General features: G+C 40.6%; 1 protein-coding gene across 1 annotated transcript in view; it reads left to right on the top strand.

Annotated features, from left to right (window-relative positions):
* The first annotated feature begins 418 nt into the window (after positions 1 to 418).
* LOC143281495 (uncharacterized) overlaps positions 419 to 25,370 on the top strand; it is a 43,112-nt gene continuing 18,160 nt past the window's right edge. Inside the window, exons 1-3 of the mRNA XM_076586738.1 lie at positions 419 to 496; positions 13,805 to 14,024; positions 17,545 to 17,738. Of these exons, the coding sequence (XP_076442853.1) occupies positions 419 to 496; positions 13,805 to 14,024; positions 17,545 to 17,738 (492 nt within the window). The remainder of the gene's footprint in view (positions 497 to 13,804; positions 14,025 to 17,544; positions 17,739 to 25,370) is intronic.

Below are 25,370 nucleotides of genomic sequence, written 5' to 3' on the forward strand. Positions count from 1 at the left end.
AAACTAAAGGTCTGTGTCAAACACTTCAATTTTTCCATAGGTTTTTTTTTACCTATCTGTCTGTCTGTCTCTTTCTCTGTGTATATATATATATATATATATATATATATATATATAATCCATTGTGGATATTAGACGGTTACCAACTCCGGATTAGTTACACTGGAAATGCAAATAAGTCCATGTATCAAACTTTGAGCTGAGGCGCGGAAAAGCCTGCGGACTTGAGTGTGAATGGATACAGGGACCTGGTGAAGTGTATGACATCCACTGGATTTGGTCATGACTGGATACAGCGAAGGCCTTGTAAAAATGTGGCATTGTCACTGGTTTTGGTGTGTGACTGGATTAACAACAGCACCAACAAAGCATCACACACACACACACACACACACACAACAAAAAAAAAACTTGCGAGATGTGGAAGCCCATGGCTGACAAGTTGTGGTTCAAGTACCGATCGATCTACAGGCATGAAGCGCAAGGTTTCTGTCAGGTAAGTGTCAATATTGTTGAAACTGCAGAAAGAACTTAAAAAATTTTTTTAAGTATTCTGTAAATTCCATTTTATGTTGTTCATTGTCTTCAGCTTACTACCACCACCATTCTACCCCCTCACCATTACTGCTACTACTACTACTACTACTACTACTACTACTACTATCAATGCACACTTCTTGGTTAGACCATAGTGTGTATGTGTGTGTGCGTGTGTGTGTGCGTGTGTGTGTGCTCGCGCACACGCGCGCGCGCGCTGTCTTTAAAGCTTTACTGGCATGTGGGTTGGGCAGGTCAGGAACAAAATAATGGGTCTTCTTCTTTGCTCATTCTTGTCAAATCTGGCGCTGTTCATGAAGAGCGAAATGCTCCATGCAGATCGTTGACGAGTTTCCCGAAGTACACAGCAAAAGACAAATAAAAACCAAATGTGGGGCAGTAAAGCTGCTGTGCGGCCCACTCCCACTCCTTACCGCTGCCTCGATGCTTCTTTTTTTTCTCCTGTTTCTGTTTGAAGGAAACAGTCTTTACGCTCCTCTGCCAGTGAAACGGGGTTAGCCCGCATTGGTTTGATGATGGAACGGACAGGTCCGGAAAAAAAACAACAGATTTATTTTTAACACCAGATTCCAAACACACACACACACACACACACACACACACATATATATATATATATATATATATATATATATATATATATATATATGGGGGGGTACATATGAATATGTGTATATATATAATATATATTTATATATATATGTATGTATGTGTGTGTGTGTGTGTGTGTGTGTGTGTATGCATACTTATTGATATATATATATATATATATATATATATATATATGATATCATCATTATTACCATTAATATTAAGGCTGATGATCATCATTATTATTATTATCATTACTATTATTATTATTATCATCATCATTATTATTGTTATAGAACTATCAATAATCATCATCATCATAATAACCGTAATGATAATCATAATTGCATTGTAAAGGCGAGCTGTCTTTATTTGATGTATTTGTACGTGTTCGTCTATTTGGTTTCTGTTTTCCTTTCTTTCCTTTCTCTCCTTTCTTTCCGTTCTCCCCTTTCTTTCCGTTCTCTCCTTTCTTTCCGTTCTTTCCTTTCTCCCCTTTCTTTCTGTTCTTTCCTTTCTTTCCGTTCTTTCCTTTCTTTCTGTTCTTTCCTTTCTTTCCTTTCTCCCCTTTCTTTCCATTCTTTCCTTTCTTTCCGTTCTCCCCTTTCTTTCCGTTCTCTCCTCTCTTTCCGTTCTCTCCTCTCTTTCCGGTCTCTCCTTTCTTTCCGTTCTCTTCTTTCTCTCCTTTCTTTCCTTTCTTTCCGTTCTCCCGTTCTTTCCGTTGTCTCCTTTCTTTCCGTTCTTTCCTTTCTTTCCGTTCTCTCCTTTCTTTCCGTTCTCTCCTTTCTTTCCGTTCTCTCCTTTCTTTCCGTTCTCTTTCTTTCCTTTCTTTCCGTTCTCTTTCTTTCCTTTCTTTCCGTTCTCTCCGTTCTCTCCTTTCTTTCCGTTCTCTCCTTTCCTTTCTGTCCTTTTTTTTCCCTTCCTTTCCGTTCTCTCCTTTCTTTCCTTTCTGTCCTTTTTTTTTTCCTTTCCGTTCTCTCCTTTCTTTCCTTTCTGTCCTTTTTTTTCCTTTCTCTCCGTTCTCTCCTTTCTTTCCGTTCTCTTCTTTCTTTCCGTTCTTTCCTTTTTTTTCCGTTCTCCCCTTTCTTTCCTTTCTCTCCTTTCTTTCCTTTCTTTCCGTTCTCTTCTTTCTTTCCGTTCTTTCCTTTTTTTCCGTTCTCCCCTTTCTTTCCTTTCTCTCCTTTCTTTCCGTTCTCTTCTTTCTTTCCGTTCTTTCCTTTTTTTCCGTTCTCCCCTTTCTTTCCTTTCTTTCCGTTCTCTCCTTTCTTTCCGTTCTTCCCTCCCGTCTTTACAGTAACCGTCTGTCTTCTTTCTTCAACCCCCGCTTTTATTTTCTAAAGCAGCTGAATGAAAGAGGCCTGTTCGGAAAGGCAGACACATGCATGTGGTTTCACCCGACGCCGTGACACCGTTCAAAAGTCCCCCAGGAACAACGGGTGTGTGCATGGATGATGGAACATGTCTCGTTCAATGGGGCCCTGCGCATCCACCCCATCTCTATACCTCTCTCAGCCCATCACAACAGCTGATGCTAACCACACAGCAGCTGCAGAATAAGAAAATATTTCCAAACCAACAGCTACAGAACTGTGTCTAATTTCCAGATGCCGAAAACAGCAACGAGGAGGGGGGCGGGGTGTGGTGGGGGGGGGGGGGGGGAGAAGGAAAAAAAAGCAAGAAATAGTGTCTTCTCACTATCCCGTTAGCAAAGAAAAGGTTTCTATCTCCAGACGCTGAATACAACAACGTTCCTTTCTGTGAACGTTTCTTTAGAAATTATATATGTAGTTCATCATATCAATTGCTATTAAAAAAAAAAAAAAGAAGAAGAAGAGAATTTAAAATTCCATTGCCATATCATGTGACACGCCTAAGAAACGTCTGTTTCTATAGATTAAACAGAACGGAAAGCAACGTCGATCTCCATATAACATTCGCAATAAGTAAATAAAAAAATTATAAATGAAAACTAAGTAAGTAAGTAAATAAATGAATAGATAGATAGATAGTAAATTAATAAATAAATCAACATATAAATAAATGAATAAATGAACAGATAGATAGATAGACTGATTGATTGATTGATAGATGTTTCCAGATACGATCAATTAAAAATGAATTGCATTTCTAAATGCTACAAAAACAATACAAAATCGGCGAATAGATAAGTAAAGAAACAAACAGAGAAATCATGTTTTCATGTACCCAGAAGCTAAGATATATTATATTTCCAAAGGTTAAAAATTAATGTCTGTTCTGTTTCAAGATGCTAAAAAAAAATGTTTCCGCAACCCGTATGCTAAAACAACAACAAAAACAACAAGAACAACACACACACACACACACACACACACACACACACACACACACACACACACACACACACACACACATCTGATTCCGGATCTGAACTTTAAAATGTCTATTTCCGGATATCATTCGCAAAAAATGTTTTCATATATCAACAGCTGAGAAGAAGAAGAAGAAGCTATTGTTTGTTTCTAAATCTTTTTTTTAAAAAAGTATTTCCAGATGCCAAACATATATATATTTCAAGATACTAACCACTTCGAAAAGAAAAGACAATAAACACCAACGTATCGATTCCCAAATACCATCAGCTAAAAACAAACAAATAGGGAATGAAGAGGTCGAACAACATCTCCCTGTTAAAAGAAATATGTTTGTAGTCTGCCCACACAATGCATGAACGTTGCATACTGTGTGTGTGTGTGTGTGTGTGTGTGTGTGTGTGTGTGTGTGTGTGTGTGTGTGTGTGTGTGTGTGTGTGTGTGTGTGTGTGTGTGTGTGTGAGTGTGTGAGTGAGTGTGTGTGTGTGTGTGTGTGTGTGTGTGTTTTGTGCTTGCTCAAAACGTTGTTTTCTTGTTTATTTGTAGACCCGCATAATAAAATCATCAATAAATAAAAAAGCTTTCTCTTTCTGTATGGCTTTGTAAACATCGACCGCAAAGCTTCATTCCCCAAAACAAAAAACAATCATCCTCATTTTATGTATACTTTATCTGACTGTCTGTCTGTGTGTCTGTCTGTCTGCTGTGTGTGTCTGTGTGTGTGCGTCTGTGTCTGTGTGTGTGAGTGTCTCTTATCTCTCTCTGTCACCGTCTCTGTCAGACTCTCTTTGTCTGTCTGTCTCCCCCTCTTTCTCTCAGTCTCTCTTTCTCCCCCCCCCCCCTCCCCGCCCCCCTTTTCCCTTAGACTGCTGAAAAGAACAACCTCATACCTAAGATCAACAACAAACGAACTCCTGTTTCATCATCACTTAATCACTTAAGGGAAAACCGCTTGCTTGTGTGTGTGTGTGTGTGTGTGTGTGTGTGTGTGTGTGTGTGTGTGTGTGTGTGTGAATTAAAATTCAGTGCTTCCTACCACACACACACACACACACACATATGTATATATATATGTGTATATATATATATATATATATATATATCCTACCACACACACACACACACACACACACACACACACACACACAGATATATATAGATATATATGTGTGTGTGTGTGTGTTTGTGCGCGCGCGTGCATCTTGTGCATCTCGTGCATCTCAAAAGATAAAAGAGCAAGTCCTTAACATCAAAGAATCGTCTTTTATTATTGCCATAATAACTCCGATCTTTTGAGCGACAGATTTTTTTGATGTATCACATATTTCATTTAAAGTCCAAACATATATCTGTGGTACCTAGGTTGTTCGTATCCTGATGCAAGTAGAATCATAGCGCAAGAAGAAGAAGACGAAGAAGAAGAAGAAGAAGAAGAAGAAGAAGAAAAGCGACCTGCACATAAAGAAAGAAAAGAAAGAGAGATAGAGAAAGAACGGAAAAGAAGAGTACATTGAAGTGAATATCTACCGGACGCCGTGACAAAATAAATAAGAAAGTGATAAAATCAGCGGAAAATATACACACGTCCCCGGATTCTCCAGGTGGGAGAAGTTGTCGTGGCTGGGTCGGGGTTGGGAAAGGGGATGAGATCCGGATGGATTGGGTTGGGGGGGGGGGAGGGCGGGTAGGGGGGGGGGGGGGGAAGGGCCACCCGAGAAGTGGCTGGTGCCAAATAAACGGAGGCTGAAGAGGCGGGTGACGAGATGGCTGTTTGAGTGGCACTGAGGTACAGGCCGTCACCGTCCTCCGCGGCACCCTCTCTTGTTGGTTTGTTCTCTCTCCAGTTTCGTGTCAAGATCTCCGCCGCCCCACATCTGGAAGCCGTACTAGAGCCGTCAGGCGGTTTCTTGCACTATTATCTCCTCCACCCTTTGTGTTTGGAGCTGTTTGTATTATTGAGCCTGCCTGGCCAGTTTAGGGTGCATGACGAAGTGTGATGTCTGGAGGGGGTGGTGGTGGGTGGTGGGGTGGGGTTGGGGTGTGTGTGATGGAATTCAGCCATTACTGCTTTTTACCCTTTCCTTTCTTTTACTTCTTTCCGACCGGCTCGCGGTGCCCCAGATTCTCATTGCTAGATTGAACTCCTCTTTCTATTGAAGACTGACCTGATCAGGTTCATGACGAAATGCGATAATGATGATAATAATAATAATAGTATTTATATAGCGCTGAATCTTGTGTAGAGACAAATCAAAGCGCTTTCACACCAGTCATTCACATGCATGCATAACTCTAAAACTGAAGAAGAAACTGAAGACAAGGAAGAGGTGGGGGAGGGAGGAGGTGGGTTTTAAGGCCAGACTTGTGGAGACCTGAGCTCGAAGGGGGGCCTGGAGATGATGGAGTTCAGTCACTGTTACATTGCTTTTTTTCCCCCCTTTATTTCCACCTGGCTAGTGGTGTCTCGGATGTCCAGATCCGGAACTGCCCCGCCCTGTTTTCTGTTCGGGTCATGTCGCTCAAGGCGGGTTGTGTGACGTCTTTCTTTTCAGCAGTTCATCCCTTTCAAGTTCCTTCCGACCCCCTCGCCCCCCCCCCCCCCCCCGCCTCCCATCCTCCATCTCTCCGGGCAGTTCTCCACCACACATTTATCTCCCCCACCCCCTTGCCATGATTCTCTCCACTTTAGGTCTTTCACACAATACATGTCTCAAACATGAAGTAGTGATATTATGGCAGAGTTTTCTTTCGGTGTGGGAAGGAGGATTTATTTGAAAACAACAACAAAAAACAAATTGTTTAAATGGTTGTAAAATGAAATGTTGTGGATGGGGGTTATCTAACACAGCAATGAAACCAGCAATGTTATGGAAACATTAATAACTGCAAAATGTTTGTGTTCATATACTCAAGATTGGATCCACAACATCAAATGCCGGCTAGACCAGACGCCCTGACTAAAACAAGAACCTCCACGTTCAGAGTTACACCAACCACAAACACCCCAGTATGGATGGCACAGAAAGAAGGGGGGAGGGGGGCCAGGAAAGTATCATTTTCATATCCTGGCCGTTCTGTGACTGAAATTGCAGACTTCAGTGGGCCACAGGTGTTCTTGCCAGTACTTCCGTTCCACATTCACTGCTTCGTGACCTGAGCGAGGTCATCGCTCTTGTCTCTTTTTCTGTGGTTGCTGCCTCCCCGTCACCGGATGTGTGTGGCTTTTGTGGGCTCGTCACCACCTTCCTGAAAAAAGAAAGTTCTATATAAATATAGAGAGAAAAGAATTATCACTGTCATCATTTGATTCAAAATACACACACACACACACACACACACACACACACACACACACACACACACACACACACCACTTATTCAATCTCTTTTTTCTTCTTCTTCTTTTTTTGGGGGTGCGGAGAGGGTAGGGGAGGGGGGTAAAGTAAACGGACGTGAAGGCCTGGAGAAGCGGGCACAGGAAGAGAGTAACAACGTCATTATACAGCCCGCCACCCAGCCATTGTGCACGCTCCCTCAGAACACGGCCAACGCGGGCGTTTACGAGTGTCCTGCCGAAATTTTGGCGAACCCTAATCGTTAATAATTAATCGTAAACTGGTCTATTTGTCATGGTTCCATATGTCACCGTCACCCCTGGCATTTGGGCTGCAAGCGGAGGGTCCTGCCCAGCGAATGTCCCGAGTGGGGTGTCACAATCCCGCACTAAATGGCGGGATATCTCCTGACTCGTTGAAAATGCCATCGGCTTCCAACAATCTCACTTGTGTCGACAGTTCCGCTCGGCCAAATTTTGCAAAGATGGAGCGGCGCCTGGTGGGAGGGGGGTAGGGGAGGGGTTGGGGGGAGACATCAAACGGCCCCAAGGGAAGCCCACTTAGCAAATTATCTGAAATTAGCTTTCCACAATATTCTTCATCGGTTTGTTACCAGTTTTGTTTTGTGGTGTTTTTTTACGACCCAAGATTCATTGACTGATTTGAACAGAGGCACGTTCGCATCGCTCAAACAGTTTTTAATGCTAATTATCATTGGCTGATGATCCAACCGCAAAACCATCACAAGCAGCCAACCAATCAACTCAGCAGCTAATCTGTTACCCACTGACCATAAAAAAACACCAACCAACAGCAAAAAAAAAACAAAAAAAATCTGTTGACGGGGACTGATCATCATCATGTGAAACTTCCACCACCATTGATAAGCTGTCTCTGGTACTGTCAGCCTGGAAAACCTCCACTTTTTTCCTTTTTTTAGCAGTAGTAGCAGTGATGATCACAGCAGCAACAATAAAACAACAACGGCAAAATGATATTAGGATGAAGAAGAAGAAGAAGCAAGATTAGCAATAGTTGTAGCAGCAGCAGCAACATCAGCCGTCCATTGCATGTTGTACTCCATCAATGGAAAATCGCAGTACTGCAGCCCGTCACATAAAGGTACCTTCTTTCGGGAAAAGGACACATCGTACCAGGGATATTTCTCGGTGATTTTCAACAGAACCCTCATCTAATACCCAGCCCCTTCTTTTCAACTTCCTGCGAACGTCCATGCACAACCATCCCCACTCTCTTCCTCCACCCATTAGGAATAGCCGTACTTTGCGATATGATATGCCAGTGAATAACACTTATATCTCCTTTTTTTCAATTATTCGCCATTATTGACATGCACACCATTGCTATCCTTATGTTAGCTACACAGTCATCTTTGCATGTAAAGAACGCCAACTTCAGTTCCTTGCAAAATTGATTCTGACAATGCTTTTCACATCAAAGTGCATTAAAAAACATACAGAAAACAAAATACCACAGCTGATTTACAACAATGTGCGCCAATAAATAAATATACGTGAATACGTATATTATTGCAAACACGCGAACATAATCATATACAGATATGAATTTCTGCGTACACATATACAGTATAAATTACATACTTTCATGTACACCTTTTTTTTTTAATGTCATATGCCTTGACCCTGACCCAAATATTGTAAAATCTATGTGTGAGTGAAAACATTCTCACTGTTAAAGGTGAAAATCATATATGAACAACATATTTCAACTCAGACAAACAAACAAAACAAAACAAAAAACCGAAAGAGTGGGCAGCTCATGTATTGCAACATAACACATACATACATACATAACATAACGACAGGAAGAAATAAAGAAGGAAAGAAAGAAACAAGCATGTAATGGGATACATAGATAGACAGATAAAGAAAGAAAGAAAGAAACAAGGAGAGAAACAAACAAGCAAACCAAGAAATGATGAACGAAAAATCAGTCTGTTTATTTTCTGACCACAACCTTTAACAGACAGACATTTCCAATAGCCACGTTTCGGTTTTCGATAACACCTCGACGACACAAACAATACAATAGGCCTAAATGGCAAATATCGCTTGTTGTCTGCACACACACACACACACACACACACACACACACACACACACACACACACACGTACGCATGCACGCACGCACGCACGCACGTGTAAATATATATATCAGAGAAAGAAAAGGTGAGAGAGTGAGAGAGACAGAAACAGACAGAGAAGGAGAGAGAGAGAGAGAGACTGTTTGTAGGGGAAAGAGTGAAGCAGGCTGATACACAAACAAACAAAAAGAAGGACGTGTAAACATTTCCTGTAATTCAACCAGTAGAACTCTGTGTGGCTTGTTCAGTATTGAAGAGGCTATGCCAGTCTTGAATAAAAGCTAATTTGTGTTTGCACATTTCTTCTGTCTTTGCTGCTGTGTGCACATGTCAAATGATCGGTATAAGGACAGGCCCGGCGCTTCCTCAAAGTGTCTGGGTTTGTTCCAATGTACCTTTTTATTTACCTGTGCGCTAGCTGAATCTGTAGCGTAAGCAGCGCTGACTTGAAGTTGTGTACCTTGTGAATGGAGAGTTACCACTCTTTACTATTTGTTAACCAGTGGAACTCTGATTAGGTTGGTCTCCTTTGATGCAGTACGTCTGGTTCTCTGCTTCCTGTTCTGGGTTTTGCCTTTCCTTCGTATCATTCAGTGTCCGACTCTGCTCTGTCTGCCATCCTACTAATGACTGACAACTGTGCTTCTTGAATTCCCGCTAGTCACATGTGAGCGTGTTCAAGCGTGTTTGTTTGCGTGTTTGTGTGTGCACACGTGTGTACGTGAACGGTGTACTGGATGCGTGTATGTTTATGTATGCATACTATTTTATTGTAATCTCCGCTGCCTCCCTTTCTGAGGTGTGGGCAAACCAGTCTGAATTATTATTATTATCATTTATATTATTATTATTATTATCATTATTATTATTGTTGTTGTTGTTGTTGTTATCATTATTATTATTATGTTTCGTTTGTTGTGTTTCGTTCGGTTTTTTGCCAGTTGTTCTTTTTGACTCCCTCATACCGGATGTTAATGTGTCAAATCACCATCCCTGTTACTGCCACCCTGCTGGGAGCAATTGTCTCTGAGCTCGTTCGCTCCGTTCGGTCATGTGCTCTGACTGTACAGCACAGTACAGTGTAGCGCAGTGCAGTGCAGTATGGCACAGAACAGTGCAATGCAGTGCAGTACACAATACTATGTAAGTGTAGTACTGTACGATGTTGTTGGTTTTTGTGTGTGTGTTTTTTCTCGTGTGTGTGTGTGTGTGTGTGTGTGTGTGTGTGTGTGTGTGTGTGTGTGTGTTCTTTTATAATTGTGTCTATGTGTATGGCATTGTATGTTTATCTCTCTCTCTCTCTAATATATATATATATATATATATATATATATAATAGGTTACATTACATTACATTGTATTCGGCAATTGGCAGTGAACAATCCTCCATATTATATTATGCTCTTACGTTATATTACGTCACGTCATGTCACGTCAGATCATATATGTTATGTCATATGAGATCATTCTGATCATTTGAAATCATACCGTATATGTCATAATCATCAAATCCCATCATGTCAAATGATGTGATTTTGCGTTGTGTTATGCCACACACCACCGTAGACCACCACACCACACCACACCACACCATGTCATCTTACCAAGAGAGCATGGTACGGCATAGCACGACCTGGCATAGTGTTGATTCTTGCCATTTCTGATCGTATTGTTTGCACTCAAGTTGCAGCACATACACCGTTTCCTTGAATTTAGATTTTGTGCAGAAAGTTCATGTCCGGCACAAAATAGCTATTGCCATTGGGCGCACCAGTATTGATAATAACGATGATGATGGTGATGATGATGATGATGATGATAACGACGATGATAATGATGATGATGATGATGACGATAATGATGATTATGATGATAACGAGGATGATGATGATGATAATAATAACGATGATGATGATGATAATAACGATGATGATGGTGATGATGATGATGATAATAACGATGATGATGATGACGACGATGATGATGATGATAATAACGATGATGATGATGATGAAATGTACATGGGCACATTTCGCGTTTCTGACGTGTAAGATGCGTCTTGTGATTACTGATGCGTCAGAAGCGGACCGAAAGCATACTGAACACACACACACACACACACACACACACACACACACACACACACACACACCGAAAGTGTAGCGAAACGCTTTTTGATGGATAAAACAACCGAGATGAATATGTGTTCAGGAAACAAAAGTATTCTTCAACCAAAAGGAAAATACGCCTCTAGGTCAGTGTGTTTTCAATCAGCAAACTTGGATGATAATGAGGTTAGAGAGATCATCCCTATAGCAGGTGCGTTAGATCAGTGTTTTCTTCGTCTTCATCTTCTTCTGTTGTTGCTGCTCCTCCTCTTCATCTTCTTCTGTTGTTGCTCCTCCTCCTCTTCATCTTCTTCTGTTGTTGCTGCTGGTCCTTATCCTTCCTCCTTCCTCCTCCTCCTCCTCCTCCTCCTCCTCGTCTTCATCTTCTTCTGTTGTTGCTCTTCCTCTTCTTCTGTTGTTGCTGCTGGTCCTTATCCTTCCTCCTCCTCCTTCCTCCTCCTCCTCTTCCTCTTCTGCTGCTGCTGGTCCTCTTTCTTCCTCCTTCCTCCTCCTCCTCTTCATCTTCTTCTGTTGTTGCTGCTGGTCCTTATCCTTTCTCCTTCCTCCTCCTCCTCTTCCTTCCTCCTCTCCTCCTCCTCTTCATCTTCTTCTGTAGTTGCTACTGCTGGTCCTCCTCCTTCCTCCTTCCTCCTTCCTAATCCTCCTTCCTCCTCTCCTCCTCCTCCTCTTCGTCTTCTTCTTCTGTTGCTGCTGCTGCTGCTAGCGCTAGTGCTGCTGCTCCTTCTTCTCCTTCTTCTTCCTCTTCTTTAATCTTCTCTCTTTCTTTCGTTTATTCCCCTGATATTTCCCTTTCCTCACTCATCTTTTGGTGTTGAATTGGGGCAACTCTCCCTGAGGTCAGAAACTGCCGGCCATTCAGTTACCCTTCCCTGTCCTCAAACATGCCTCTTGTTGTTGTTTTTTTCAGCTGTAACACTCTACTGTTTCACCCGGATTGGCGCTACCCGTTGCTTTACCTGTTGTGTAGGCCTTGTGGAAAAAAAAGGACGATCTGAAACTCTCCACCACTTTACCCTGGGTATCCATCTTGATACACCACTTCACCACCTGCTACCCCATCTTTTACATGAAACCCACACCACTTTTTCCACTATTTGAAAACCGTATTTTTGTGTGGGTTTGAAACGTGTGTTGAAAATTGTTTTTCTTGACACTTCATTCTGTGACTGTACGTTTGATGATGTCACCATTCTTACTGGGGAGTAGTAGGTTTCTCTTTGAGTCTCGCTGGTTAAAGAGAATCTGAAAGACAAGCAAATATTTTTTTGTTGAAAATGTGCCTTGTTTTGATGTTTTCATTAAAAAAGACGTTTACTTTACATTGTTTGGAGTGTGTGTTCTCTGCTCAGGACTGTTCACTCTCTGGTCCACCATTTCCATGTATATTATAGAGCATGTCTGTAGCCTTTCTTATGTAATCACATGAAAGAAATTATTTACAAGCATTTTTACGAGATTCATGACATGCATTTCTTATATTGTAAATAGATGAAACTGAATGCATCTTGATCTCGATCCTGGCTGACAGCCCTGGTATCTGAAGACAGTGATGTTATAACTGTGTTAAAATAGACCATAGAGTGTTCCTAATATGTGCTGGATTTAAGGTAAACAGCAGGTATTGTGGGCAACTTTGATAGAAAGAAAGAAAATCTTCCAAACGTTATCATCCATAGAGCTATAGACTATGACTCGAAGAATATGAAAGAAGAACCGCAAAAACAGAAGAAGAAAAACTGAAAAGAAAAGAACGGCATTTTAAGTCTATTGTGAATGCGTATTCTCATAATTATTTCAAACACGAGGAGAGCAAAAATGTGTTTGTTCTTTTTCTTTCGTCATTTATCGTTTATTTGTTGTTGTTGTTTAAATCCGTTTGTTTTTCGTAAATAATGAAATATTCAGTTTGTTTTTATTCGTTCAGTATCTTTCCAATACCTTCAAAGGTTACAGAAATTTGTTTGACTCTCAAGGCAAAAACTGGCCCCACTGGCGCCCAGAGAGGTAAAGAAAAGAAAAGAAAGCCCCGAACAAAAGAAGTAAAGAGACAATAAATGTTGTTTTTGTTTTCAAGTCTTACAAGAAACGGTTAAACCTAATTTGACATTAGCGTGATTGTCCTCATTGCAGGCCATTCTGCGTCATTTCAGGTTACAAAGTTATGAAGGGAGACGACCAAAACCCTTTGTTCTGTCATACATGTTTTTGCTGGAATAAACAGAGAAAACAAATTGAATGAAACTAGCACCGCTTCTGTTATTAACTTTTAGAGCAAGCTGTGAAGCTGGCGAACATAAAATAAAAACAAAACAAATAAACAGAGATCGGTCCCACTTGCTTTGCAAACGATAAATGGTCGGATACTGAAATTAAGCGAATATAAAAACGAATAGATAGACCGATAAATAAATAAATAAATAAAGGGATGAATGAATGAATGAATAATGTCGCCTCTGGGCAGACACACCACTCGAGTGACTAGAGTATAGGAGCCCCCACAAGTGCCATGAATAATGTGGGAGCCCGACTCTTGCACAGCCTCCGAAACCAACACCCCCCCGCCCCCACCCCACCACCCCACCACCCCTTTACCACTACCAACCCTATCGCCCTCCCCCAACCCCCTCCCTTCATCCTCTAACCCCTCACATCCTTCCCTCCCCCTTCCCCTCCCTCCCCCTCCTCCCCTCTTCCTCCCCCCCCCCTGTTGTAGGGGCGGTCTTTATGGGGCGAGAGGAGCGGGGCCCCAGTGGTTGTGGCGTTTGGCTGGCTGGCAGCAGGGGGAGTGGGCTCGAGCGTTCAGGACAAACACAAGATAGCTGTGTTGTACCAACTTGGAGGTGCCGGGCTCTTGCTGTGTCTCAGCATGAAATACAGGACTCTCCTCTCCTCGTACTCCTCCGCTCCTCGCTCCTCCTGCCTGCAGTATCCAGGTGAGAAGAGAGAGAGAGGGGTGTGGGGGCCGGGGGTGTAGGAAGGAAGGAAGGGAGGGTTCTCTCTCTCTCTCTCTCGTTCCATAGCCTCGGTGTGTTTTCTTCAAGGAGGAAGGGGGGAGAGAGGAAAGGCTTTTGTGAACTTTGTAATTTTTTTCATCTCTTCTTGCTTTTTTTGTTTGTTTGTTTTTTTGTTGTTGTTTTTTTCTTGCTGATTTATTTTTTTCCAGACCCAGTTTGTTGTTGTTATTGTCAGTTAGCTTCCTGCCAGTTTGGTTGTATCCAGTGTGTCATCACCCGTCGTCCGTCAGAATGGTGATGTTGAGGCGTGATTTGATGCGAAAATCGTATTTCTATCAACAGTTTACAATAAAAAAAAAAAAAATTCTAAATCTCCGTTGCGATTTAGTTTCTGCGTGTGTCACATCTTTATAGGTGCTAGCGCTGTAATGCTTTTAAAAAATATCAAACATAAATCAGTCAAAAAGGAGATGATTGATCGCCGACATAGTAAATGAAAATAATTACGAAATGGATAGGCCGAATGTCCACTTATGGTATTCACAACTCTTCAAATAATCACTTAACAACAGTTATGAACGTAACATTAAATAACACGGTTTCTGTGCGTACAATAACAATACTTGTGCACTCTGTGAGCAACGCCTCAATCAGTGAAAGATTGTTGTTGGTGCAGTTGTTTGCCATGTGTGCCGGGCCTCTTTCCCACGGACAGATACATTTCTCAGATTGTTTTTCTTGACAAAATGTCATAGTTCTTTTCCCCGTAACATCACATCACAACTGGGTGATTATTCAGGTTTATAGCTTCTGTATTCGGGAAATACTTGTTTACACAGGTTTGGTAGCTGTTGTATTTACAGACACTGTTTGATCATCCGGTTGACAGTTGTTGTAACACGAATATTTCTTTGATTGCTCGCATACAACCACTGTTATATTCATACTGTTCGGTGACTGTGCTTTTTGATGATGCGGACATGAGTTGTCACTGTTAACGTAGCTTGTTGCTTTTATTTTTCTCCGCTGGAGTGACTTTAGAACAATTTTCTTGTGGTTTGCTGACCAATGAAATACCTTGTTAGTGACTTAACAACAATTTTCTTGTGGTTTGCTGAACAATGAAATACCTTGTTAGTGACTTAACGACAATTTTCTTGTGCTTTGCTGAACAATGAAATGCCTTGTTAGTGACTTAACGACAATTTTCTTGTGGTTTGCTGACCAATGAAATACCTTGTTAGTGACTTAACGACAATTTTCTTGTGGTTTGCTGACCAATGAAATGCCTTGTTAGTGACTTAACGACAATTTTCTTGTGGTTTGCTGAACAATGAAATACCTTGTTGGTTTTCAATTTTTCTTTAGTAGTATTATTGTTATTGTTTGATTATTCATGTCTGTCTCCTGTGACATCAATATATTTTATTACTCGTGATTACTTTTATAAGTGAAATCTCGTTAACTTCTAATATTCTGTTGCACAACACAAAAAAGACATGCATTTTGAAATTCTGTGATAGATCGATTTGTTTAAACATATTTTTTAAAGTATGCAGTACATGTATGAGCAACAACAAGCATATCTTAGGAATCTGGCCATTCGTTTTGGTTTGAAGTTTTCTTTTTAAAGTTTGCCAACACATTAAGTACATTTGTGAGCAACAAAAAAAACCCATCTCTTACGACGTTGGCGTGGTCATTATTCTCCGTGTTCACATTGGAATGAAAAGCAAACTGTTTTCTCATTTTTACGTGCTTGTTTGCCTTTTTTTTGCTGCCTTTTTTTCTCTCCTTTTTTATGTATGTGTGTCCGATTGTTGTCGCGCTTGCTCAAGTCACTCCATCACAAACGATTATGTCAGGTGGAAGAAAAAAAAAATGGAGTTAATTCCTCGGTGTTCACGAGTCGGATTTGAAAGAGAAAAAAAACCCCAAAGCTGGAGACGGATTGCCGTGGCGACTGTTAGGATCTGTTTCAGGGGATTTCTACAATGGGAGGGGGGCAGCGGTTTCCGATGTTGATATTGCTGTGGAACCGGGCATGTGGCGTACAGCGTCGCCATGAAAGACACACTTTAATCAGCACATTCCGGCGGTCCTAACCACCACGCTCACTGATGGCTTACAGACTTCGTGCTGCTGTTTTTTCCCCTCAGTGTATTGTTCTAAAAACCATCACTGGAGGGATGGAGGGAGAGAGAGAGAGAGAGAGAGAGAGAGAGAGAGAGAGAGAACCCGAACTCAAACTCGATTATTTTTTCTTAGGGTAAAAAGGATAGGTCACTAGCTTCTTTTCACCATGCCCTCACATACACACACACACACACACACACACACACACACACACACACACACAAAAAAGAATATTAAAAACAGAACAAGAAGAAGAAGGAATAGGAAGAAAAAGAAGAAGATGGTGATAAAGGAGAAGAAAGAGGAGTGAAAATGACGAGGGAAACAACAAAAGAGAAATAAGGGAGAGATTGACAGTGTGTGTGTGAGAGAGAGAGAGAGAGAGAGAGAGAGAGAGAATACTGAGGCGTGTTAATCGTACGAGAAGTATCAGCAACACACATTATGTGACGAAAAGTATCACCAACACACATTATGTAATGAAAAGTATCACCAAAACACATTATTGCATTATCATAATATCAACTCTGAAAAAAACAAAATGCATGGTTATGATCCCGATTACAACAGTTTTAATGTTGTAACGACTTTGAGTGAAGTGTGATGATTATGGCTCCTCAGAAGTATGTCACTGACTTTGCAGATTTTCTCTTCTTTTTCCAAACCACGCATGTCTAAAAGACTGACAAAATTTTCCCTTCCCCTTCAGTTACTCAAATCCACCTCCAACTTGGGAGCTTGAATCGGGATTGTTCTTTTTTAGGTTCTTTTTTTTTTTAATGAAAAATTCTGGGATTTTCGAAGGGAACCGAGGAAAGACAGAGCACTGACGGGGGGTGGAAGACACTTTGGTGACATTCACAGGAACTGGAGAAATAGAAGGAAATGTAAAGGGACACCCCCCACCCCCACCCCCAACTCCGACACAATTTTTTTTTTTCTAAATATATAAGTAGAAAAAATACTTGATTAATTTCATAATAATAATAATAATATAAACGACGATGATAATAATAATAGTATAAAACGATGTTCGGAACTTCACTGAAATCGAAGAAGAAAATCCTGGGAACTGTGAGGGACGTGACTTTTTCAGAATAATGAATAAATAAATAAATAAATAAATAAATAAAGCGAAGTTGGAAACTTTCGTTGGAATCGAAGAAGAAAGTGATTGGCAACTGTGAAGGAAGTGACAACCGCCTCCCAACACACCTCCCCCCCCCCACCCCACCACCCCACACACACCCTGATCCAACCCTCCCCCTCCCTTTTTTTTTTTTTTTTTTTTTAGTCTGGCACTACATGTATAAAGAGATGTGGATGATGACGGCAGGTTTGTGTGTGTGTGTGTTGCCTACAGGGCTCTCCAGCGGATCAACCAGCCCAGTGGCCTCTGCCTCGACCTATGAGCTGACCCCGACCCCTCTGTCCACCGACACCACCTCCCCCTCTCCCGCCGCCCCTCTCCGCCACCACCACCACCACCAACACCACCACCACCACCACCAGCACGGTCACTGCACGGACAAGTCAATGCTGCTCCTACAGTCTCAGGTAAGAGACAGGTGGATGGGTGGGTGGGGTGTGGGGGTGAGGATAGGGGATGGGGATGGTAGCCGGGTATGCCTTGGGGTGTCTCACAGTAGGGAGGTGGATAGGTGTGGAGGGGGTCAGGATGGGGTGGAGCGCGGGGGGGTGGGGGAGAGTGGAAGAGGGTGGGGGGGGGGGTCTCTGGCATTGCCAGGCAGCTTGAGTTGTAGAAGACTGGGCTGCCAAGTAGTTTCGTTTTCAGCTACGTCTTTTTTGATTGTCCGTTCGTGGCTCTGCTGAGTTGGTTGCATGGTTGATTCGGCGTGTGTGTGTGTGTGTGTGTGTGTGTGTGTGTGTGTGTGTGTTTACCACGCCGTCTACTTCTTGTTGTTTCTGTTGTAGTTTTGTTGATTTTTAACTCGTTTCTTGTTGCTGGTTTGTTGTCTTTGTTGTTGTTTACAATCTTGTTTGTTTTGTACAGCGCTGGTGTGATGTTCCTGGAAGTAGCTGTAGAAACTAGCTTCATTGTTCTGGCTCTTGCCGCCGTTGTTGCACTGTTAGTTTGTTGGGGTTTTTGTTTGTTGTTGCTTTTTTTTTTTCTTTTCTGGCTGCTGCTGCGTCTCGTATGTGCTGCTGCTGCTGTCTTCATAATTTATCGGTTATTTCCGTTTGATATCTCACTGGCTGTCATCATATCCTATAGGTCGCACTGTGAAAAACAGGAGATTCGGAAACGATTTTCTGGGGTTCCCTCTTGCATGACACTGACGTAACTGGGCTCAGTTTCTCAGCTCGCGTATCCAACGTTTCAAGATGAATCGTTACACAATCTACTACGATGACTCAGGTTACAGTGCAGGGATCAAAACTCCAATTACAGCCGCTCGTGTGTTTTTCTTCAGCTTTCTGACAGTATCAGAATCCGCTTTACGTTCAGTAACACTGCATGACTTCTATTCTGGAGACCCCGGAATTTGATTTGGGCACGTTTCTTGGGTCATCAAATTCAATTTTTCTATCCGCATAGGTTAGCAAACAAACAAGCGAATAAACAAGACCGACAAAAGTTCCATTTCCTTGCTACCTTAATGACAAAAGGGGAAAACAACACTTACCTTGTTATGGTAAAAGTTAAATTTCTTTGTAAAAGGTGTGATTTTCTTGAATTTCCTCGCGTCAGACTGTGGGAGGACAAATCACTATTGTTATTTCGAACCTCACAGAAACAGCAGATACAAAGAAGACAACAAGTATTAAGTTTAGAATAGAACTATCCAAAGAACGAAACCCAAGAAAACAGAGAGCAGAATTTCACAAAGTTCCAAACAAGCGAACATCAAATTAGCCGGGGAAAGTCTTTAGTTTCTTGTCCTGATGATCAGAGTGCATGCAGCTTCCCTGCTCAATCAGTTTCAGTTTGAAGAAGGTGTCGGATCATGCAGACAGATCCATATACGCTACACCACATCTACTGGGGGAGTGGGAGGAGGGGGGTGGCGGGGGAAAAGCAGACGCTTGATCTTTGCTAGCCCAATGCGCTGATCAGGACTTGAGATCCTATCCTAGGTGATAAAAAACAAACAGACAGAGGAATAAATGAATAGATAGATACATAGACATATAAACAAACTAATAGATAAATAAATAAATAAATAAATATATTACTAAATAAAGTAAGATGGAAAGAAATCTTTAAAAAATCCCCCCTCAAAAGCAGCAGCACTGTGCAGTTGTTTCCAGACGTGCAGACTACAAAAGCAGACAGCAAATAACGGTATTTTTCTAGCGTGATACAAATTCGGATGGTATGTACTGGGTAAGTGACTGGAATGCATCGGCGTTCTAAATATTGTACGCTAGAGCTATCGATATCCGTGTTGTATTCCTTGTATGAGTGGTTTTTAGAAGAACGGTCATTCATTCGGTTATTACATTCGTGTGTGGGCTTCAATACATTTATCATCATCATCATCATCATCACCACCACCACCGTAGTTGTTGTCGTGACAATGATAATCTTAAATGTGTTGCTTAGCTGTGCATCGGTGATGATAATGAAAATGACAATAATAATAACGATAACACTAATATGATAATAATAATAATAATAATATAAAATATGTCTATTTTGGACATCAAATCAGTGACATTACAGCTATCAGACGTTTCCTTGTATTTGTATATGTATATATATATATATATATATATATATATATATATATTTCTTTTGGATTGTTAATTTGGCTTTGCAGTTGTTTCTTTTACTACTACTTCTTCTTCTTCCCTTTTTTCCCACCATTCCTTTTTTGTCTTCTTGAACGGAACATGAGATGATAATATCCTAACAAGCAATTACTTTATTTTTTTGTCCTTTCTTAAACGAAAAATAATAATATATTTTATCGTAATTTGCTTTCCTTTGGGTTTTTGTTTTGTTTCATTTTGTTTTACTTTGATTAATAATTGAACCAAAACGTAGCAAAGAATTTTCTTTTTTTGAAAATACAAACATAATTTGCAGGACGACGAATTAATCAGTTTTACCGGAAGCAATACGGTAGTAATATTCTTTTCATCTGTGGATCGTTCACCCCGTTTATTCAATTCAATTCTGTAGGGAAACAAAGCAACAATACCAAAAGTGATAATTACACGAAGACAGGTTTTAACTCAGAGCTTGGTCGGATCCGCTGAACGCGCTTCTCTCTCTCTCTCTCTCTCTCTCTCTCTCTCACACACACACACACACACACACACACACACACACACACACACACACACACACACATCTGATTCCGGATCTGAACTTTAAAATGTCTATTTCCGGATACCATTCGCAAAAAATGTTTTCATATATCAACAGCTGAGAAGAAGAAGCTATTGTTTATTTCTAAATGAATATAAAAAAAAGTATTTCCAGATGCCAAACATATATATATTTCAAGATACTAACCACTTCGAAAAGAAAAGACAATAAACACCAACGTATCGATTCCCAAATACCATAAGCTAAAAACAAACAAATAGGGAATGAAGAGGTCAACAACATCTCCCTGTTAAAAGAAATATGTTTGTAGACTGCCCACACAAGACATGAATGTTGCATTCTCTCTCTCTCTCTCTCTCTCTCTCTCTCTCTCTCTCTCTCTCTCTCTCTCTCTCTTGCGGCAGACAGACAGAGAGAGACAGAAAGATACGGAGACAGACAGATAGAGAGAAGCTAGCTCGCATATTTTTTCTTTCTTTTTCTTTCTTTCTTTTCTCTTGTTCTTCCTTTCCTCGTTCTTTCTCCATTTCTTTGTTTCACTCATCTCAGCCTCTTCTTCGCGCACTGCATAGTCCATGAATTTTGTTTCCAAATCTAAACATTGTAACAATAACCACATAATTTTTTTTTTTTTTTTTTTTAAATTTTGATTGAAAAAAAATCTCAGAATATTGAAATATAACTGATATATGATACAACAAGGAGAACAGTAACAACAATACTGCTTCTAATAATAATAATAATGATAATAATCATCATCATCATAACATAATGATAACAATTATTATCGTCACCATCATCATCTTAGTGATGATCATAATCATGATAACAATAATGTGATCATCATTATTGTTATTGTGTTGATGTTTTCGTTGCTGTTGTTGCTTTTGGCAATGCATGTTTGCTTACTTCTTATGAGGTTGAATAAACAGAACAGGAAGGGAAAGATGCGAAAACCTAACACACAAGTTGTTCGGCAATAATACGAAAACAAACGAAGTTTCCGACAAAACCGATTTTATACGCTTTTTCGTTTACAAATATCGAACTAACAGAAACTGAACCTGATATTCTGAAATCTTTTCGAACAAACTAAAGATCAGTTGTAAGACCGAAAAGTGTGGCAGCGCTCTCTGAAATGATGTATATATATATATATATATATATATATTTTTTTTTTTTTTTTTTTTTTTTTTTTTATGAAGTGCCGAGGAAAATGGCAGTCGTCCTAAAAGCTTATCGATAGCAGCACGCGAAAGATGCCGTCACATGGGTTTTGTACGTTTCAAGTGTACTGGTGTTTATTGACGCAAAAAAAAATCCATGGGCAATTATAGGGGTGTGGTTCTGTTGAATCTTTCTTATTTTACTCCACTCGTATCTAATTGATGTACATGTTAGCTTGTGGTATTTTACTCGCGATTAATTGATGCAAGCGTTTATGTTGATTTTGTGTTCCTCCGTTGGTCTTAAAATTGATGTACATGATTATTGATATTGAATTATTTCACTGGTATGTGTGCAATTGATGACTCACTCCTCCCCTGTCCGAGTCCCCTTTTTTTTCTTCTTCTTCTTTTTTTTTTTTTTTTTTTTTTTTTTTTTTTTTTTTAAATTCTACCCGGACAGAGAAGAAGAACAAGAGAAGACACAAGATAATGAAATACGCCTTCGGCAAATGATGACGATAATAACGACATTTTGTTTTACTGTCATTTTGTGCAAACGATGACGGTGCAATGATGGTGATGTAACATTAAGTTCACTGTATAAGAAAAAAAATAAAAAAATAAACCATCATCGTCATCAGTCGTGATGTTGATGGATGAAATGAAATTTTTATTCGTGTCCAATAATGTCCTATTTGCAGTTGAGTTCCTGGCGTTTTTGTCTTAACAATGTTTATTGTTTGTTTGTTTGTGCTCAACGTCTTTGCTCGCTTGACAATCATCTCGTTCAAGACTTATAGCATGATAGTGTAATGGGCGTACAGATTTAAACATGGTGTCAGTGAACTCACATAAGCGCTGGAGACAATCGTGCTCCTCTGGTCCATCTGTTGTTCCAAAATAATTAAGTTTTGTTCTGTTCTGCTGTGGTTCCATTCTGGTCTGTTCTTTTATGTGCTGTCTTGATATAGTCTGCGCTGTTGTGTTATATATGATGCCGTCGTAATCTGGGGTTTTTTTGTTTTTGTTTTTTTTGTTGTTGTTTTTTTTGTTTGTTTGTTTTGTTGTTGTTGTTGTTGTTTGTTTGTTTTTTATTTTGTGTTTTTTTCTGGGGGGTTTTTCTGCACTACTCTGTTGCTCAGATCACTTATAATTCGTTTTGCCTATTTTCTATTCTATCATGTTCTCTCTCTCTCTCTCTCTCTCTCTCTCTCTCTCTCTCTCTCTCTCTCTCTCTCTCTCTCTCTCTCTCTCTCTCTCTCTCTTCCTCCTCTTTTCCCTTTTTTTTCTTTTCGTATTCTGTTATCTTCTCTTCTGTTCCGTTCTGGGAGATGTTGTGTTGTACATTGTTGTGTTGTACATTGTTGTTGTTTGTTTGTTTGTTTTGTTTGTTTGTTTTTTATTTTGTGGGTTTTTTTCTGTTTTTTTTTCTGCACTGCTCTGTTGCTCAGATCACTTATGATTCGTTTTGCCTATTTTCCATTCTATCATGTTCTCTCTCTCTCTCTCTCTCTCTCTCTCTCTCTCTCTCTCTCTCTTTCTTCCTCTTCTTTTCCTTTTTATTTTTTTTCGTATTCTGTTATCTTCTCTTCTGTTCCGTTCTGGGCGATGTCGTGTTGTACATTGTTGTGTTGTACATTGTTGTGTTGTTATGTGCTGCTGCTCAATGAAATGATGGTGTTCTGTCTGTTCTGTTCTACTCGCTGCCTAAAGTTGGGTTAAGTCATATCATATTATGTTATGCTGCATTACGTCACTTCCAAGTTTTTAATTAGGTCAGGTCATGTCGGTGTACATTTTACTTATTATATATATATATATATATATATATATATATATATATATATATATATATATATATATATATATATACCAAGTACACTACATTGCGCGGCACCGCAGTATCAGCAACACACTGTACTGCATTGTTTTATGTCATACTGTATCGCTTTGTGTGGTGTTTCTCTTACCAGGGGTATGTCTACATGGATAGATAGAAGTGCGAGTATGATTTTTGTACCGTACCAGATGGATATCGACACACAACACAACCACGTTGTATTAGATTACATCATTTCAGTTGAAAATATATCATATCATATCATATCAAATGTCATGTTACGCTATGTTCCGTCGATATATTATGCTTTGCTACGTACACAGCAACAGGAAAGTAGCAGTACAAAAAATACGGACTGAGAGACAGAGAAAATGAAATGGAAAAAATAATTCATTGAAAGGACGGGGGAGAAGAATTTTATAACAGTGGCCGACTTTTTTTTTCTTTCTTTTTTTTAAGATATCTAAGAAATGTGCAAATAAACAGGGCCATTCTTGGTCTGATCATCGTCAAAGGGAAATCTGAATAGCTTAAGTGCATTTTTAATGACTGAAACAAATTAACACAACACATTATCGGCTGTCATTTTCATAATGTCTTTGAAAAACAAGATTCGTCGAGTGTGGATGCACGTATAGAGTGATAGAAAAGCACTCAGAGTTGAATGAGAGTTCCAGCCCTTCAAACTTCATTATTCAGAACACATTGTCTGGTCAACAAAATACATGAAATGAAAATAAAATAAAGTAAAATATAGTAAAATGAGGTTAATCCTTAGATTAGATGAAATTGGGGAAGAAAAAAAATATATATAACGAAATTACGAAGAAATTCAATTAAATGATTTTTAAGTAATCTTTTTTTTTTATTAAGAATAATAGCATACAAAAATTTCCGCTTAGAGGAGCTTGTTCCTTTTGCAAGTTACATGAAAAATGTTAAAAGAAATCTCTGTCTCGCTCTCTCAGTTACGGAGTGTATTTGAATTTGCAACGATTGCTTCGAAGTCATAAGGTTCGTCCGTCTCTCTCTCTCTCTCTCTCTCTCTCTTTTCTCCCAGCCCCTCTCTCCCCGAACCCTAGCCTTTATGGTAATGTAAAGAGGAGTTTTGAGTCTCCTAAACCAGCCTCCATCATCCCTGCCCCCAACTACCCCACCCACCCGCCCACAAATCAACCATCACTACTACCACCACCACCACCCACCGCGTGCACACACACACACACACCCTCTGACAGACAGCCACAAGACTTGCTCCAGTGACTCCGCTGACCACCATACAAACGTGTGCACTCATTTGTCTAATTACGGGGCTCTTCATTTCAACGTGGAAATCAAGCAGTTATGGGGATAGGGGTGGAGGGAGGGAGGATGTGGAGGGGGGGAGGAGGAGTTAAGGGGTGGCGGGGTGGGAGGAAGGGGAGAGGTGGTAGTGCAAACGGGGCAGGGGGGGGGGGTTGCTGTCAGCAGTAAAAACAGGAGCATATGTTTAGTAGCGAGGGCAGTGATCCTGAACTGCTCATCCACGTGCCCGTCTGGCTGTGCTGTGCTGTGCGGGTTGGCGGGGGGGTGGGGCACAGCCGTGGGTGTCGTGCAAGCCAAGTCCCGGAGCTAATCATCTGCCTGTTCTACTTCCCACCCACAATCATGATAACTTTCAGCAGCATAGCACACACACACACACACACACACACACACACGTCTCAGTGCAAGCTTTTGGGAGGAACAGTTTGTGTGCAGCAAGCGCTTCTACTATACTAGCCTGCCTTCCTCCCTCCCTTCCTTCGCCAGGCATGGTCTTTGCGGTTGGGCATTGTTTAGAATCGATGCTGCCACCCATCAGCTAAATGGCGTGTCGCATCTGCTTGAAAACAGTTTGA

The sequence above is a fragment of the Babylonia areolata genome, chromosome 1, assembly GCF_041734735.1.
Source record: "Babylonia areolata isolate BAREFJ2019XMU chromosome 1, ASM4173473v1, whole genome shotgun sequence".
In the NCBI taxonomy this organism is placed as follows: domain Eukaryota; kingdom Metazoa; phylum Mollusca; class Gastropoda; order Neogastropoda; family Buccinidae; genus Babylonia; species Babylonia areolata.